General features: G+C 36.9%; 1 protein-coding gene across 3 annotated transcripts in view; it reads left to right on the plus strand.

Annotated features, from left to right (window-relative positions):
* Ltn1 (E3 ubiquitin-protein ligase listerin) overlaps window positions 1–15,767 on the plus strand; it is a 123,071-nt gene that overhangs the window by 22,277 nt on the left and 85,027 nt on the right. For all 3 annotated transcript variants that reach the window (XM_083123974.1, XM_083123975.1, XM_083123976.1), the window contains exons 4-7: window positions 3,999–4,114; window positions 5,079–5,259; window positions 8,485–8,658; window positions 9,510–9,700. In XM_083123974.1, coding sequence (XP_082980100.1) covers window positions 3,999–4,114; window positions 5,079–5,259; window positions 8,485–8,658; window positions 9,510–9,700 — 662 coding nt within the window. The remainder of the gene's footprint in view (window positions 1–3,998; window positions 4,115–5,078; window positions 5,260–8,484; window positions 8,659–9,509; window positions 9,701–15,767) is intronic.

A 15,767-nucleotide genomic window follows, 5' to 3' on the forward strand; every position in this document is an offset into this window, starting at 1 on the left:
TCTTAAAATACTATAATTTGGAGTACGTCCTAAATGACAAAGAGTTACTGTATTGTCTTTTAATGACATTTCGCACCTCTGCGTTCGTAAAAAGTCATTTCCTAAAAGGGGAGGGACGTTAGTTGAATCTACTATTCTAAATGGGTGCGAATATTTACGCTTTCCAATTATGATAGGAAGCACTACAATTTCAGACACACTCAGTTTCGATCCGGACACACCTTGGATTGTGGATTGTACCTTGTATGTTTTTCTTTCAGTAGGGAGAAGATGGGAGGGATAAATTGAGATTTGGGAACCCACGTCAATAAGTAAATCTACCTGTTTTCCTTGTATGCTACTATTAATAAAGTATAGGCCATTTCTCTCAATTATAGGAACTTTATCTAATCTGCTATTATCTTCGATTTCGTCCCTGCAAGTCGAAGACGATTTTAGTTTAAAGCACTGTCTCGTTGTGGCTTGTAAAAGCAGTTGTCGCTCTCGTGATTATAACGACCACAGAACTTACAGGCTGAGGTATTTGCATCGTCGCGATTAGCCTGATCTCGACGTTGAAACCTCTTGTTACTATGACCTCTGAATTGGCCTCGAGAGTTCGATCGAAAGTTACCTCTGTGATTAGCTCTATGATTATTATTATTTCTGTAGGAAGAGTTAGTATTCCCCTTGTTGAAACCTCTGTTATGTGCGTTTTGATTAGCCGTTTTCGCAAATTCCAGCACATTTGAGCAAAGATTGAAGAGAGAACTTGCGTTCATCTCTTCGGTTGAGTGCAGAGCTAACGTCGAGATTTGTGACGAAAGTTTGTTTATTTCGTCACCAGAGGTAGCACTTGGAGCGTGTTCTACTCTGGGTACGGCTGGTGTCGCCGCACAGCGGGCACTATCAGAACTCGGTATATGATACATTCCTTGATACACTGTGTGGGAACTATTTACGAGAGCCGGATTGGACTGTAGACTTTGGACTTGATGTGTCGATGGTGGGAGAAAAGGAGATGGACACTGGTTGTATGACACAAACTGCTGAGTCGGGTTGTGAGAATTACTGGGGAGGGGGGAATAGACCTGTGCATGCGAACAGCTGTGAAGTGGTGTCGGGATGAATGTCTGGGGCAAGCTCGCCTGAGCGATGGCCTGATCAATTTCCAATTTCTCTTCCAACATACGGGAATTAATTAATGACTGCTGGCGTTCGAAATTCTGTAGGTGGGCAATTAATTCTTCTGTTCTAGCAAAATGCTTGTTGGTTAAACAGCCAATGTATTTGGCTCGCAGTCCCGTGATGATGTAAGAGAGAGTTTGTTCTTCAGTGGCGTTCGGGAAGTATTGCTGGACTAATGCCTTTTTAGCAATAACGTAGGTGTGAATGGGTTCGGTTACCACTTGTTTTCTTTGGAGTATTATCTGTACAGGATCTGCTGACAGGTATGATCCCTTGAATAACGTACTTAGCTCGTCTTTGATATGGGTGTATGTCAAGTCTACAAAATTGGGTTGTTTCTGTATGTCATGAAAATAAGTTAAAGCGGTGTCCGTCAAAAATAAAGGTAACATCTCTTTACGCTTAGCTTCCGTCCATCCTGCGGCGTGTGCTACATTTTGAAACTTAAGGAAAAATGAGTCAATGTGCTTAGGGTCATTTCCGCTAAATGGTGCCGGGTATAATGCAGTGGGGATTGGGGTGGCCATGTTAGTGGTGGAAATTTGTACAGCTACGTTACCAGAATTATTAACAGTGTTAGAGGAAGTTGAAACGGGAGCTGGGGTACTTGCTAAGGGCTGAGGTTGATTTTTGTCGGGTGTTGCTAGTCCAAGAACAAATTGAGGGTAATTTCTATTAGCAGACCTTAACCGTGTTAGTGGAGTGGAGGGAATTGGGGATAAAGGACGTGAATTTATTGGATTTGCCGTGACTGCAGTTGCTAACTCTATGATTTGGTCGAGGGAGGAATCTAGGTGTTCATGCAACGCTATCTGTGACGTATTCATAAACGAAGGTTCGTCGTGCTGACCAAAGAACAAATGAAAGTATGGGTATACAGTTATTTATGTCATTAATATATCGCTGGTCAAATAAGTATAAGCAAGTGTTCTCATTCCTGTGTGAATGATGCTTGAATACATGTTATGCAGAAGAACTAGATTTTTGTTGAAAAAGGGGGGGGGGCTCGGCATAAAAGAAAAAGAGGGGTTATTTTCCATAGGGTAATACACAAAATTGTCACTGGGTCTGACGCATCTTAAGCGTACTGTGGGAGTATGAATTGGAATTACTAAAAATTGACTTTAAAAATGCTCCCAAAGTGGGAGGGAGGGGGGGAGAGAATAATTTAATGTAAAGCAATTTGTACAGGAGGGTACTTAATTGCAAAAAGGGCCTGAAGCAACTCCACCATGTTGTAAGCCCGTTTTACCTGGGCTCTGAGGTCACAGGGAAGTTTCATTTAAACATTTAGGTAGAGCTTAATAATATCTGATGGCTGAACCTGCTCCGTTAGGAGGGTAGAGATATGGAAAGTTGGTGTAAGGTTATTCACGCTTGTTCATACCTGGTAGATGTGTGTGATGTCTTGTCCTAATGCTTCTCGCAGACCGAATCGTGACAGTTCCAAGGTTCTATCCAGCGACCCTCAGTTCACCAAGCCAAGCGATCCCTTGCGCCTTGTAGCATGCTAGGCAGCGGTAACTCAGTGTTCCATCGTCGTAGTTAGCAGTGTAACGTGTTGTAAAGTAATCGGACTAGTTATCCATGTAGCGTCGATGAGTGTCAGAATCAAAAGAGAGCTAGCTCCGGGTAGGAGCTTGCTTTTATCATTCTAGGCGTCGAAAGGTTGTTAAACCTTTCAAACGCGGTAGATCCTGTTTAGATCCACGCGTTTGCCTTTCCAGTTCCTGGTTTTACGGAAGTTACAAGCTAGCGCATTCTTGGGATCACTCGCTGGTCGGACAAGTTCAGGAAATAAACAAGTGTGAATATTAACATGACGAGGTTTTCTCGGTTTAATGGTCTCCATATCTCTACAATATATTTAATAAGCCTGTCAAAATATGAAGATGACACTCTGAAAGAACCACCCGTTCAAGAAAGACAGCTTTTTAGAAAACACTTCATGTCTAGCAATGAATTTCATATTGTAAATTGTATTTTATATTTAGAAAGGAGTGTCTGTTTTACAGTAGGGAGATAAACTAAAACCATGGAACAGGAAAAATACTGCCAACTACTGTATTTTCATTTATTTGAGACACTTTTATGAAAAAGCCAAACCAAATAGCTGCGGAAAAAAAAGCTGTTTTTTTTTTCCAGACCACTTCCAACTCTATTCCTTTATCAATTCGGTAAATATCCAGAGAGAAAATCTATAGACATCGAAAATTGTTGCAATTGATTCCACAGCTGTCTCTTATCCATGTTTATTTTCACTTCATGCAAAAACTTTCTTATACCTTAGTAACTTTTTGCCCATATTGAACGTTCATCTACAACACGATTTTCTAGTTTAATATTTAAAAAAATATCTACACAGACAAAGTTAATACCCAATGTAATATTCTTGTCTCTTATCACTTTTTGTACAAAAGTTACGTTCATTCAGTCTTGGTTGCATGGTTTTTGAACATGCTGTAGAAGAAATAAAAAATATGTGTCTTTTGGCTACTACACAATGTAATATAACTTAGCTAGTTTCAAAATATGACATTTAGAACCTCTAAAACTGTTTACTAACACTTCAAGTGAAATTGGTTAAAAGCCAAATTTTTTTTTTTAAAAAAAAGAGTTTGCTTTTTATAAATAAAAAAAATATCCATTAAAAAAGGCAGCATTTTTGCAACTCTAATTTTGGTACATATTTTATCAATTATTGTTACATATTTTGTACTTTGATATTACATAAAAATCTAGGGTCTGCTGATAACCTTATATTTTCTATTGTTTAGTATTTTAGTTATTTGCTTTTAGTGTGTTAAATGTGATTCCCATTAATTTTCCAGAGTGCCTTTCCTCCAGCAAAACTCAACGAGGCTATAATTTTTTGCAAAGATGATATTTTGAATTACATTTATGACAGTCTAATTAACCAAACAGAGCAGACTTGGAGTAATCCAAAGTAAGTATGGTGAAATATCTGTTTTGAATTTTTTAAATTTGCTTTTAGAATATGTGAGTAGGGACGTTTCTTTTGTTGTTCTGTAGATAAAATTTTGCACATGAATAATGACAATAATTGTTTTAATATTTGATGTAATTGTTACCTTCATCTCCAATTGTAATTTTAAATGGAGAATTTAAATATAAAATGTACATTATCAATAATTGTGTTTGTTTATAGAATTCTTATTTATTTTATTTATTTATTTATGACTTTGTTCACATGGCGAAGTTAAGGCACTAATGCCTTCTCTTCCACTTAACTGTTAATTACAGTGGTCATTGTTTTTCTTTACAATTAATAATGAAAAGAGATAAATGAAAAATAAAATAAATGTAAAACAGTTTATACATGTGGACTCATGCCACTGATTAACCATTAATTACAGTGGTAATTATTTTTTACTAAATACAATGAAAAAGATAACAGAAAAGTAAAATTAAAAAATAATAGCAAAACAGTTTCTATACTTGGAGACACACACACGCGCACACACACATACAGAGAAAGCAAATTATGTGAGCTCTAAACCTTATGTATTGTTTTGTGGGAATTCAATTTCTAGGTCCAATTGTTTAACATGTGCAATATTATTATTTTTTGAATGTTACAATTGTGAAGTGAAGGCTTGGATTTTGGGGGGCAATCTGTTCCATTGCTCTGCAGAGGTAACAGTAAGGGAATTAGTGTAGAAGTTAGATCTGTTTTTTATTTTATATTCCATAGTCCTCAAATATGCTTTAATTTTTTATATTTAGTCCAGGATCAAATGTCAGAAATTTCTTCCATTTAAAATTTATCTGATTTCAGATTGTCAGTGTAAGGTTTTTACGTCACATGAAATAGGCAATTTTTCTGACACATTTACCTTAAATGTTGATCATAGTTTATCACAATTTTGTTGAAATATTTTTCTTTATAGGACAACCCCTGCAGAAGAAATGGAAGCTAAATACCAGAGACTCCTTATCAGCAGTCTTCAGGGTTATTCGCTCTATCTTCAAAAGCTTCCTCTTGCTGAGTTGAACAAGGTTGAGGAAATGCACAAAAAGTTACTGTCTTCATCCAAATTTTGGAAATATTCTAAACACAAAGTGCCAATGGTATGTCCTCTCCAATGTAGTTGTGTGTCTGAGAGTGAGTGATTGTAGATATATTTTAGCTCATACAAGAAGTATCCCAAGCATTCATCTAGATCAGTGGACTCAACCTTTTTCAGTCCGGGACCCAGCTTGAAGGATATTACACTTCATGGGACCCATAAGCAGAATTACTTGTAAAGATGTGCACCCAGTTTATAATTATATTTTTGCTAACATCGAGTGCTTTAGAAAGCCCTCTTTTACACTTGCTAAAACAAATTACACATACTTCATTTTAGAAAAGTAAATATGTTATTTTAAAGACTAATTTACTCTAATCTAACTAAACACACATGCTGAAATTTAGAGATGCCGGTAAAAAGCAATGGTGGAGAGTGAATAATGAAAATGTAAAGTTTAGATTACGTACAACATGGGTTGAATTTAAATTGTTAAAACATTATACTTTTTAATTTAAATGTAATGGGTTTTTAAGACGCTGCAAATATATTTTCGAGCACAACTTCGTGACCCACCAAATGCCCCCTCAGGATCCATCAGTGGATCGTGCCCCATAGATTGAGAAACTATGATCTAGATGATTGACCACTCTGTGAGTATGGTGAATGCTCCAGTATGCCCCATTTCCAACACTCAACTGGCTCCTGTACACACTGCTGTATTCACTGTTGCATTATGAACGTTTGTCCCTAATGGCAGAATGTAAATGTTTCTGCAGCAAGATTCTCGAGTAGGCTGCTGTCAGTTGTGCCACTCCCCTAACGTCATAAGCCACGTTAACCATCACCTTCACTCAGGGATGATTTTTTTTGAATCTTCTGACTGCATAGTGATCCTGCACATTGCTATTCAGCAGCTGAAATGCTGCTGCCCACCTCTTGACAGTTCGGTACTGCAGGGTATTATCCCCCACAGTTTCCACCAACTCCCTCTTATCATTTCTTCCCTGAAAAATGGCCATTTTGATATATGAATGCTGTTCATGCTGGACCATGTCCATTCTGCTTAGCTGCTTGCCAGTTGACCACTGAATTATCACTATCCTCTGTGTGATCACTAGAGGCACATATTTTTGGTAAATGAAAAAGCAAAATTTCGGTACAAAAACAGAGTCAATTTCGGGTTCAAAAGCGGTAAATAAAATGAAATATCGGTGTTATAGCGGTGAAAAATTGGATGAAAAGTGGTATATAAAAAGACATTTTGGTTTTAAAATTGTGAATATAATCCTAAATTTGATTTAAAAACTACACTTATTCCACAGAATTAACATTTCACTTCTAATAGCACATTTATGTAGTTATAAGAGTATTAAGTTTATTTCTGTGTAAAGGAGTCCATTTTTGCTTCTCCAATATTAACAGCAGAATTAATCAATTTTCCGGGAATTGCATAACTCACAGGATACTTCAGACTTCAGAAAGTGTCGCGTCGGTATATAAATGGTAAATTTCATGTTTAAGAGTTAATTTCGTTTTTTGCAGTTCATTTCGCATTATTTCGTGACAAAACATGGTCACAAAATGCATCTCACACCTTTCAAAAACATGAAAAATTAACGCTACAATGTGTTTTTTCAAATTTCGTTTTTTCGTCAAAAACGAAATATGCATGCCCCTAGTGATCACCCATTAACTGCCATCTAGTAATGTGTCAACGTACTATGGATGCCACATTCCCCAGGACATATGATCATATTGTGATGCCATCATTTTACTTTGAGAGAAAAGATAGTTGCCATGACTAACCTTCTGCTATTTAAGTATCATAAAAGTGCAGTATTTTGATCACACTTATGAATTATGATAACATGTTTTTCAGGGTCTGTTGGATATATGACTTAAAAATACAGTGAAATATAAAAGTGGGAGAAATTTATATTATAGCATGTTGCTTTGTAGGTATTTGGAAGGACAGTGAAAATCTGGGAAAGCATAGTTTAGTTTCAACTGCATTTGGTCTTGTAGTTTAGGGTGTGTGTGATTCTTTTCTTTCTTATCATTCTTTATGTTTTACTACTATTAACAAGCGAAGTGTGAAAAAATACTTTGTTTCTCTTTGTTACCACCATATTATTCTGGGATAGATTTCTAAAAACTTGTAAACTACTGCATCTTTTTGAAAAACTTAAATTCTACAAGAAGGATGTGTAAAAAGCAACATTTTATGTAATGTCCGACACTTAAGGATTCAGGATGGATACAGGGGCAAAGGCCCAATTGTTGAAATTTGCCTCGACCACGTGTTACCATATGGCAATTATTAACGTGCCATTTCTTGAAAACTGTACACTATATTTCAATTCTGTCTTTTTTGTTCATTAGTTTACATCTGAAGGTATTGTATACTGGAATTACAAAACAGTACATCCATTGTTACTATTATTTAACAAGCGCAGTTTGAAAAAAAACACTTTCTCCTTTGTTACAACGGGATAAATTGAAGATAAAAGCCTATAACTGCTGAACCACTGCATCTTTTTGAACAATTTAAATTCTAAATGTAAGAATGAGTAAAAAGCAATATTTTAAGTAACATCTGACAATTAAGATCCAGGGGAGAAGCAAGGGTAAAAACCTAAAAGTTCGAAATTTTCCGTAATTATGCAAAAAATTTCCTTTTTTTTTTCTAAGTTGCAACACGTGCATTACATATGCTCAGAGAATGGTCTTTTGTCGTGCTTCCATCCAAATTTGATTCATCCAGCGTCCATAGGGCTGATTCTAAAAGTGAACTTCCTAAGCTGGCAACACTGCCACTTTACATAATGTTATTTTTTACACTGCCACTTTCCATAATGTTATTTTTTACTCAAGAAGTATCAGTCTGTTGAGGGGCATGCTGTATGCCAATTTTTTTAAGAAAAGATTCAACTTTCTTTTTCTTTGTTTAACACTAATTATTGGGAGATGCTCAAAGTATAAATTTTACCTCTGTAAAAGCCCTGCCTTTAAGAACGAAAACAAAACAGATTTCATCTGTCTACAACAATTAGTTCTTGAGTTACGATTTTTTTTTGTAATTTGCGGCAAGTTTGAAAAGCACGTGCTTAAAACTGCGCTGGCGTGAATGAGAATACAGGCGTACGAGAGGTCTGGCAGCTAGAGATTAAATACTGTAATAAATTGTGTGCGAGTACTACTGGTAATTTTTGAATATGCAATGTTAATATAGAAGTACACAAACCAAAATATTTTCATGAAAGCACTTATGTTATCATTCCAGGTACGAGGAGCTTGGTTTTGTGCCTTGGTGTCATTGTGCCACAAGATGTCTGATTTTGTGTCAGATTATGCCTCACAACTGGTACCATCGATATTTGGTAATTTGGATGAAAGGGATCCAACAGTGTTGCCACTTGTGTGGGAAGCAGCACTCCATGCATTGGTAACAGTGAAGGTAATTGCTGTCCAGGTGTATATTTGTAGGTCATAATTTGTATTACGTAATTGGCCAAAAAAAAGAAAAATGTTAGGAATATGTGGATGTTGGATAATACTTTAATCAATATTTCAAGAATCTGGCTATCACTTGAATCAAATCTACATTATCATACAGTGGAACTGATTTTTTTCTGTTTTTCTACAGTCCATAATGAAAAAGCTTATAATTGTTGTCTGTATGTTCTCTCTTGCCCAACATCATGGCCATGCAGTCTAAGGTGCAAACCCAGGACTCTGGCTACAGGACGTGTACAGGTTCGAGTCTACTTGGGGAAGCACAAGATTCTGGCCTGTGTATGGGATTTGTGGTGGTCACCCATGATCATGATAAAATTTGGAAGTTTAAAAAAAAGCCTACAACAATGACTGGGGTTCATCATGCTGACCACACGTCACCCCCGTGATCTCCCATCTCGGCAGGTGGGAGTGAGGCTGACAGTCGATAAGCCTTATGGGCTGTTACAACATGGGTTGTTATGTTATTATTATTAGAGAGGGATTGAGAGTTTGAGTGTCCTTATTCAGGCCAATGGGTGTGCACGAATGGCTGATATGCAAACCTTCTCCCATCTTTTCCATACTGAGATGTATGTTGATTGTGGTAAAGGTTGGATGATCACTACCTGGAAGTTGTTGTTGAAAGGGATACAAGGACATTAATTTATATCTCTGATCCTTGTGAAGTGAACAAAAGTGTATCAAAATTATATTTTTGAGAAACCTATTTCTTGCTATTTATGTTTTAAAAAATTACACTGTCACTCAGAAGGACCTTGTAACACAATAAATGTTTTCTTTTTTGTAAAGGATTGCTGGTCATTTGTGAATGCTGAGAAGATGGTATTTCCAAAACTTTGGCATATTCTCAGAGAAGGTGGACAAGGAAATGCTGCTACAATTTTCCCTATGCTATTGCCTTTCCTGAGTAAAATGCCTTCAGAATTAATCACTGAAAAGAAAGAATTTTACATGAAGTTTTTCGACAACCTGAGAAAAGGGTAAGCTGCTTAATATTATCGATTGATAAGTTATCTGGCCTCCCTGATGGTGCAGTGGTAGCGTCGTCACCTTGTAATCAAGGGGTCCCAGGTTTGATTCCTGGTGGAGGCACATTGCACAGTGGTTCGGATCCCACTTTAAACTGTAGGTCCAATCCCGATTAGCCTTACTGTGCATAAAGTGGACTTAATACACCAACTCAGTCAATCAATGATAAGTTATCTGGTGATTGTATCTTGACCAGACTTTAAAACGCAGTTAACAAGTCAGAAAAAAATAGACAAAATGAATTTTATGTTTATGTATTTGTTGTTGTTTGCTAATCCTTGATTTTCTCCTCCGTTTCTTCTGTGCCTTACTTTCCACCATTTTCATCTTGTGTCCTTATGCCAGTATACATTTCCAACCATGTTTTTTTGGAGGGGAATTTTTCCCATTTTTTTAATATTTGGCAGTGCAATTGCCATTAATAGTGGAGCTGAATTTGAAAGAAATAAAAAAAAATTAATTAATAGGCTTATAGTGATTATAACATAAAGTGGAACTGATTGTATGGTTCCCAAGTCATCTTCCATGGTGCACAACATGCTACGACACCAGGGTCCTGGGTTCGAATTCCAAACTGGACACTGGTGTTCTTTGTGAGTGTACTTCAATCATATTATCACTCATCCTCATCTGCACATTTAGCGAGAAGTGGTGGAAAGGCAAAGTAAAATAATAAACCATATCAATTTATATTTACAGGATATTTCATTTTCTTGCATTGTAAGTTTTTAACCACAAGCCTCTGAAAATCTCAGTTCTGTACACATATATAGGTCAAGATAAAGGGTGGAGAGGAAGGCACATTAAGAATGGAAAGAGGAAAAATGAAACAACACTAATACAGTAATACTCATTTTAAGGTTCTGTGTATTGGTAAATTACATGGTAATTGTAACAATACACAGTGGTCCAGATGCATGAAAAACCTGGTCAAAATTAATTTTTTGGTCTGTAACCTCAGAATGCAGATTTTTTTCACATAATCTATAATTTTAGGGAAGGAGCACAATATTGGACATTATTATGATATTTTAATGCTAATGGCACTCACAATAAAGTAAACCACAACTTATGAATTGTTCAACGTATTTACAGTTTCAATCTTGATCGGTTTCAACATCAGCCAATGACTGGAGGTTACGTTTTGAAATGTTTATCTCAGACTGCTCTGTGGAGATAACTGTCGATAGATCACATTCATAATCTTTTTTTCCCCCAAGAACTGGTCCGAGTATGGTGGTAAGGATAATGCTTCTTTATATGCTTGTTTCCTGCATCTTGAGTCTCTTCTGACATTTCTCTTATTGGCAGAAGAACAGCTGAAATAATTGCTGGACCATGGACAAGTATCTTATGAATGGAAGCTGGCATGTTGATAGAGTGAGAAGTGCAGCTCAATTTTCTGCTTGGTCCCCATCTCAAATTTCACCATGTCTAGGCCCAGTCCATAAGATAGTGCCTATAGGAGCATGGCAATTCCCATTATATCCACCACTTTCTTGGAGTTCTTGGAAAGAATATTTTTTTGGTATTTTTGTCATTCGATGTCCCACTTCCCATTTGCCTTGGTGCATCTATAATGATGCCTAATTCCATCTTCATCTTGGCTTGTACCTTCTGTTTTATTTTCTTCATCAACTGTTTATTTATCTTTCAACTCACCTGCCTTGTTTTGATTTCCATGATGTTTATCCACACACGTAACCTGAAGAGGCTAATGCGGAATGTGTCCAGCTTTCGTTCCTGCTAATTGTGTAGATCTGGGCTAAGTAAGCATATAGAACACTTTTCTGTGAGAGCCATGGTTTCCTTTTTTAATTGAAGCCTGATCAGCCAGCAAAATCTTGTCGTTGAAGGTCAAAGATTTTGTCAAATAGCAACTTTTGCTAGTGTCTTACATTTATAGTGTATCTTAAGCTGCACAAGGAATGTGAAGAAAATGTCTGTGTCTTGAAATCCCTCTTCCTTGGCCCTCTGCTTACATTGAAATTGCCCAGATGTCCATCCTAACAACTTGCAAAGAATGAAGATCTCGCGTATCCAATTATATTTTAAGACTTTTTATGAAAAGGGGCAAGAACGGGCAAAAACTGACCTGGATCCTGAACTAGAAACATTATTCTAACACAAAATGGTTTAATCTTAACTTGAGCATGTTTGAGTTGTTTTGTTACTCAACGACAAGTATCAAAAAGGATGAAATCTGTGGCTTTTAGCACTAACTTGGTTTCCGGCACGTTAACAATTTAATACCTGATTAAACCAAATGACAAAAGTATATCCATATAATTAAAGCTTAAAACTAACGGAAAATAAGTTTCAAACCGCAATTGTCATCCAATAAATGTTTCTAAAGACACAAAACTAACTACATGGAAAAGTCCTTTCTGCAACAAACTAACAAAGGTCACATCATTCCCACACTTGTTGTGTAGCATCAGGTAATTTTCAATAGAATGGACCTTTTATGATGGTTTTCAGGAGCTACACTTTTAAGTTTGAACTTGACTTGTTCGGTTACCTACTGGTCTTCAATTACCAAGAAAAATGCAAAGGTATCTAAAAATGTAATTCCCAGGCTAATTTATGCGGACACACGTCTCCCATGTGTGACGTGTGGTGTTCCCAGATTAGCAGCGAGTATTCCCCAGAAGACTCACCGGTATCTAAAAGAACTTTCAGCCTGTATAACCAGTAGTGGAGGAGAGCTTAGCAGAATTAAGTACTCAGGAATGAAACTAGATCTTTTTCATTGGACCGACATATTTATTGGCCACTAGAACACAGACATTTGGAAATATTATAGGCATCAACAAACATGTATGCACTTTTACATTTATAGCACTCGCATAAAAACAACATATTGATACTTTCAATATCTGGAAATCAGCAGATGTCTAGATATGGACACTTTTTACCTTAACTGGGGCCTTTGTTACACATGCACACACTATGTTCAGCGATGGCTCATTTTGGGGTGAAGAACAGACTTTGGCGGTACACAAACACCTGCCCCTGGATATCCTGCAACCTCTCCTGACTGTTGAGGAGATCGTAGGTGATGGATGTCTCCTGTAGATCGACCACAAGGGAAAAAACCTTGGATGAAAAGTCCCCACGCAACTTTCCCTTCTTCCTTTCAGCTCCGGCCATAAGGAAGCATGGTCAACTCTCCCCCTCCCCTCCTCGCGGTAGTACGGTGCACAGGAGTCGTGGGTCTGTGCAGGTTGTTTTGCTTGTGGTTCCACTATACGAGCTTGGATTAAAGTCTATTTCCTTCACTATACCTCCAATAGTCCGGCTAACATAGCCACGTGGCCATACGTGAGAAAAACGGAGATTGCAAACTGCACATTTTCCCATTTGAGCACTTTCCTGCATGCCCGAGTCCCGATTTTTTACCCTGTTAGCCCATACTAGGCACTCAAGAGACTATACTTCACTCTTACGGCAGCTAATAGTAAGTTCGGGGGCCATTGTACCCACTCGCGTAACTTGAAAATGGTACACTCGTTGGCCGAGACCTTACTTGTTGGAGATCTAACACAGAAGAGAAGCACGAGGGCTAACCTCACACATAATAAAGAAATCTGCTACGTTCCTCATGATGTCATACCCTGCGATGCCTCCCATTGGCTGACTGAGGTCATAGGTAGCTTGGATCAAGTAGTTCCAAGTCTGGCCACCAGGTGTCAGACTAGAATGGGAGCTTTTTAAGCTCTCTAATGTTTTTACCAAAAAACATTGATTTTTGGTTTGTTTTTTATCCACATTTATGCTAACTGAGTTAAATGGATGGCATTTTCAAGATAAAGGGGTTATTCTGCACCTGCACAAATGTTATCTTGAAAATGCGTAAATAAATAAAAATTTCGTCTAATAAGTAAATTATAGCACATGGTGCTCATGCATGAAAAATGACTTTGGCATGTTGATAATAACTTATTTTGACATGAATTGCATCTTTTTCTTGATTTTCGGCTTTTTCTTAGGTTTTTGGGCATTAATCTTAATTTTTGGTAGTATCACTAGTAAACAAAATGGCTTCTCATGGCATTTTGGCTATGGTAGCTATGAGCCTTGCACTTGAGTGGAGTAGTGTGGTGTTTTGCTTGTATTTGGGGATGTATGCCCAATCCTTGATTAGTCATACTTTTACAATTGCAATTTTGTAATTTTGGCCAGGTTTTGCATTCACTTGGACCACTGTACAATGCCATATGTCGATCATTAGTAGAGATTAAAAAATCATCTTAAAAAGAATCAGTAATGTATTGCAGTCTACCTGCCTGCACTCTGCACGAATGCAATAGACGAAACCTCCTGCCCATTTTCTGCCCCTCTTACAGTGACCCAGTACTGCTGCTGTTCCATAATTACAATGGGTTGACCAGACCTGATGTATTGGCATGAGCTAAGAATGGCATATCAGTTTTTTGCAAGTATTGGCTGATATTTCCATTCATAGTAAGTGAATGGTCAATTCTGCTATCTACGTTATTGTTCTCTTGCCCCCATTCTTATTATATTGATACATTCTTAACAGATAACATGTACAGTTATTGGTTTTGTTGTGGTTTTAATAATATTAAAGTAAAGTATACGTTTTAACCCTTTTCCTACCATGTTAAAATTCAATATGTTACCGCCAAAGACCAACTCAGTTAAGTACTTACTATGCTGTCATTGCCATTCCAGAAAAAAATATTTTGATGTAAAATCTGTTTATTTATCAAAAAATACATAATAAATACAAATCATGAATTACAACATCTGATATAATTACAGTTCTTCAAGTATAAATGTACACACCTAGATATGATAGTGAAGTAGTAGTGATGGAGGGGGAAGAGTGTAAGGGAATCAACTGTAGAACTGGAAGAATAAACTTTTCTTTTCCTGGAATGCTTGAAGTTTAGTAGTATTTAGTGAGACTGATATTTCTGGAAGCATTCATCCACACAAGGTCCAACTCCACATACCCCCCACATGTATCTTTTTTGGATTCTGAAGTATTTTGTGTGGTGTACTAGGTTGTTCTCTCTTCGCCATATTTGAAGAAACTAGAAACTATTTCCAAATGGGTACTTTAGTTTCTTCACTTCCATATAACCACAACAGAAGGTAGGATCAGTTCCATGAGTTACATATTTCAATAGCAACTGCCTGCAGAAAAAAGAGAGAGGAGAGCATCGTCCAGCGTGAATGCGTGAACACAACCGTGCTATACAGCAATCAAGAGACAAGAACGTGCGTACTTGACTGTTTAACAAGATACAGTATCATCATTTCTAAAACAAACACATGTCAAAGATTATCTCGCCATGTAATTTAAATAAGACTGTTAATAGTACATCATCGAGGTTCTCTATCAATATGAGATATTTTATGTCAAGACACTAGGTCACATGTATTGGTTGGTAATCAATATCATAACTGGATATTGGTTTATAAGTGCAATTAATTGCTAATAATTCTACTGATCTTGTATTTGTCTAAGTAGCCAGTAATTTAGTTCTTTCTTTTACAGTAAAGCAAAAGGATATAAAAACTTACGTGAGTGAGTATAATGGTTGCAGACGACGTTTCGCGGAGCTATGCTCCGCTTCCTCAGGTCTCTCTTCAGTACATAAGTACTTCGTCACATATGTACAAAAAATCCAGGATTAGGTAAAAGAAGGTGTTTGGATATGGAATTTAAAATTACATGAAGATAAAGATGCCATGAGGCTAAAAGATAATTTGGTAATGGTAATATGGGCACACCGTTCTTTTAAAATTATCTTTTAGCCTCATGGCATTTTTATCTTCATGTAATTTTAAATTCCATATCCAAACACCTTCTTTTACCTAATCCTGGATTTTTTGTACATATGTGACGAAGTACTTATGTACTGAAAAGAGACCTGAGGAAGCGGAGCGTAGCTTCGCGAAACGTCGTCTGCAACCATTATACTCACTCACGTAAGTTTTTATATCCTTTTTCTTTACTCTAAAAGAATATATTTAGTGAGTAAA

The sequence above is a fragment of the Lepisma saccharinum genome, chromosome 6 (genome assembly GCF_977018435.1).
Source record: "Lepisma saccharinum chromosome 6, izLepSacc3.1, whole genome shotgun sequence".
Taxonomy (NCBI): Eukaryota; Metazoa; Arthropoda; class Insecta; order Zygentoma; family Lepismatidae; genus Lepisma; species Lepisma saccharinum.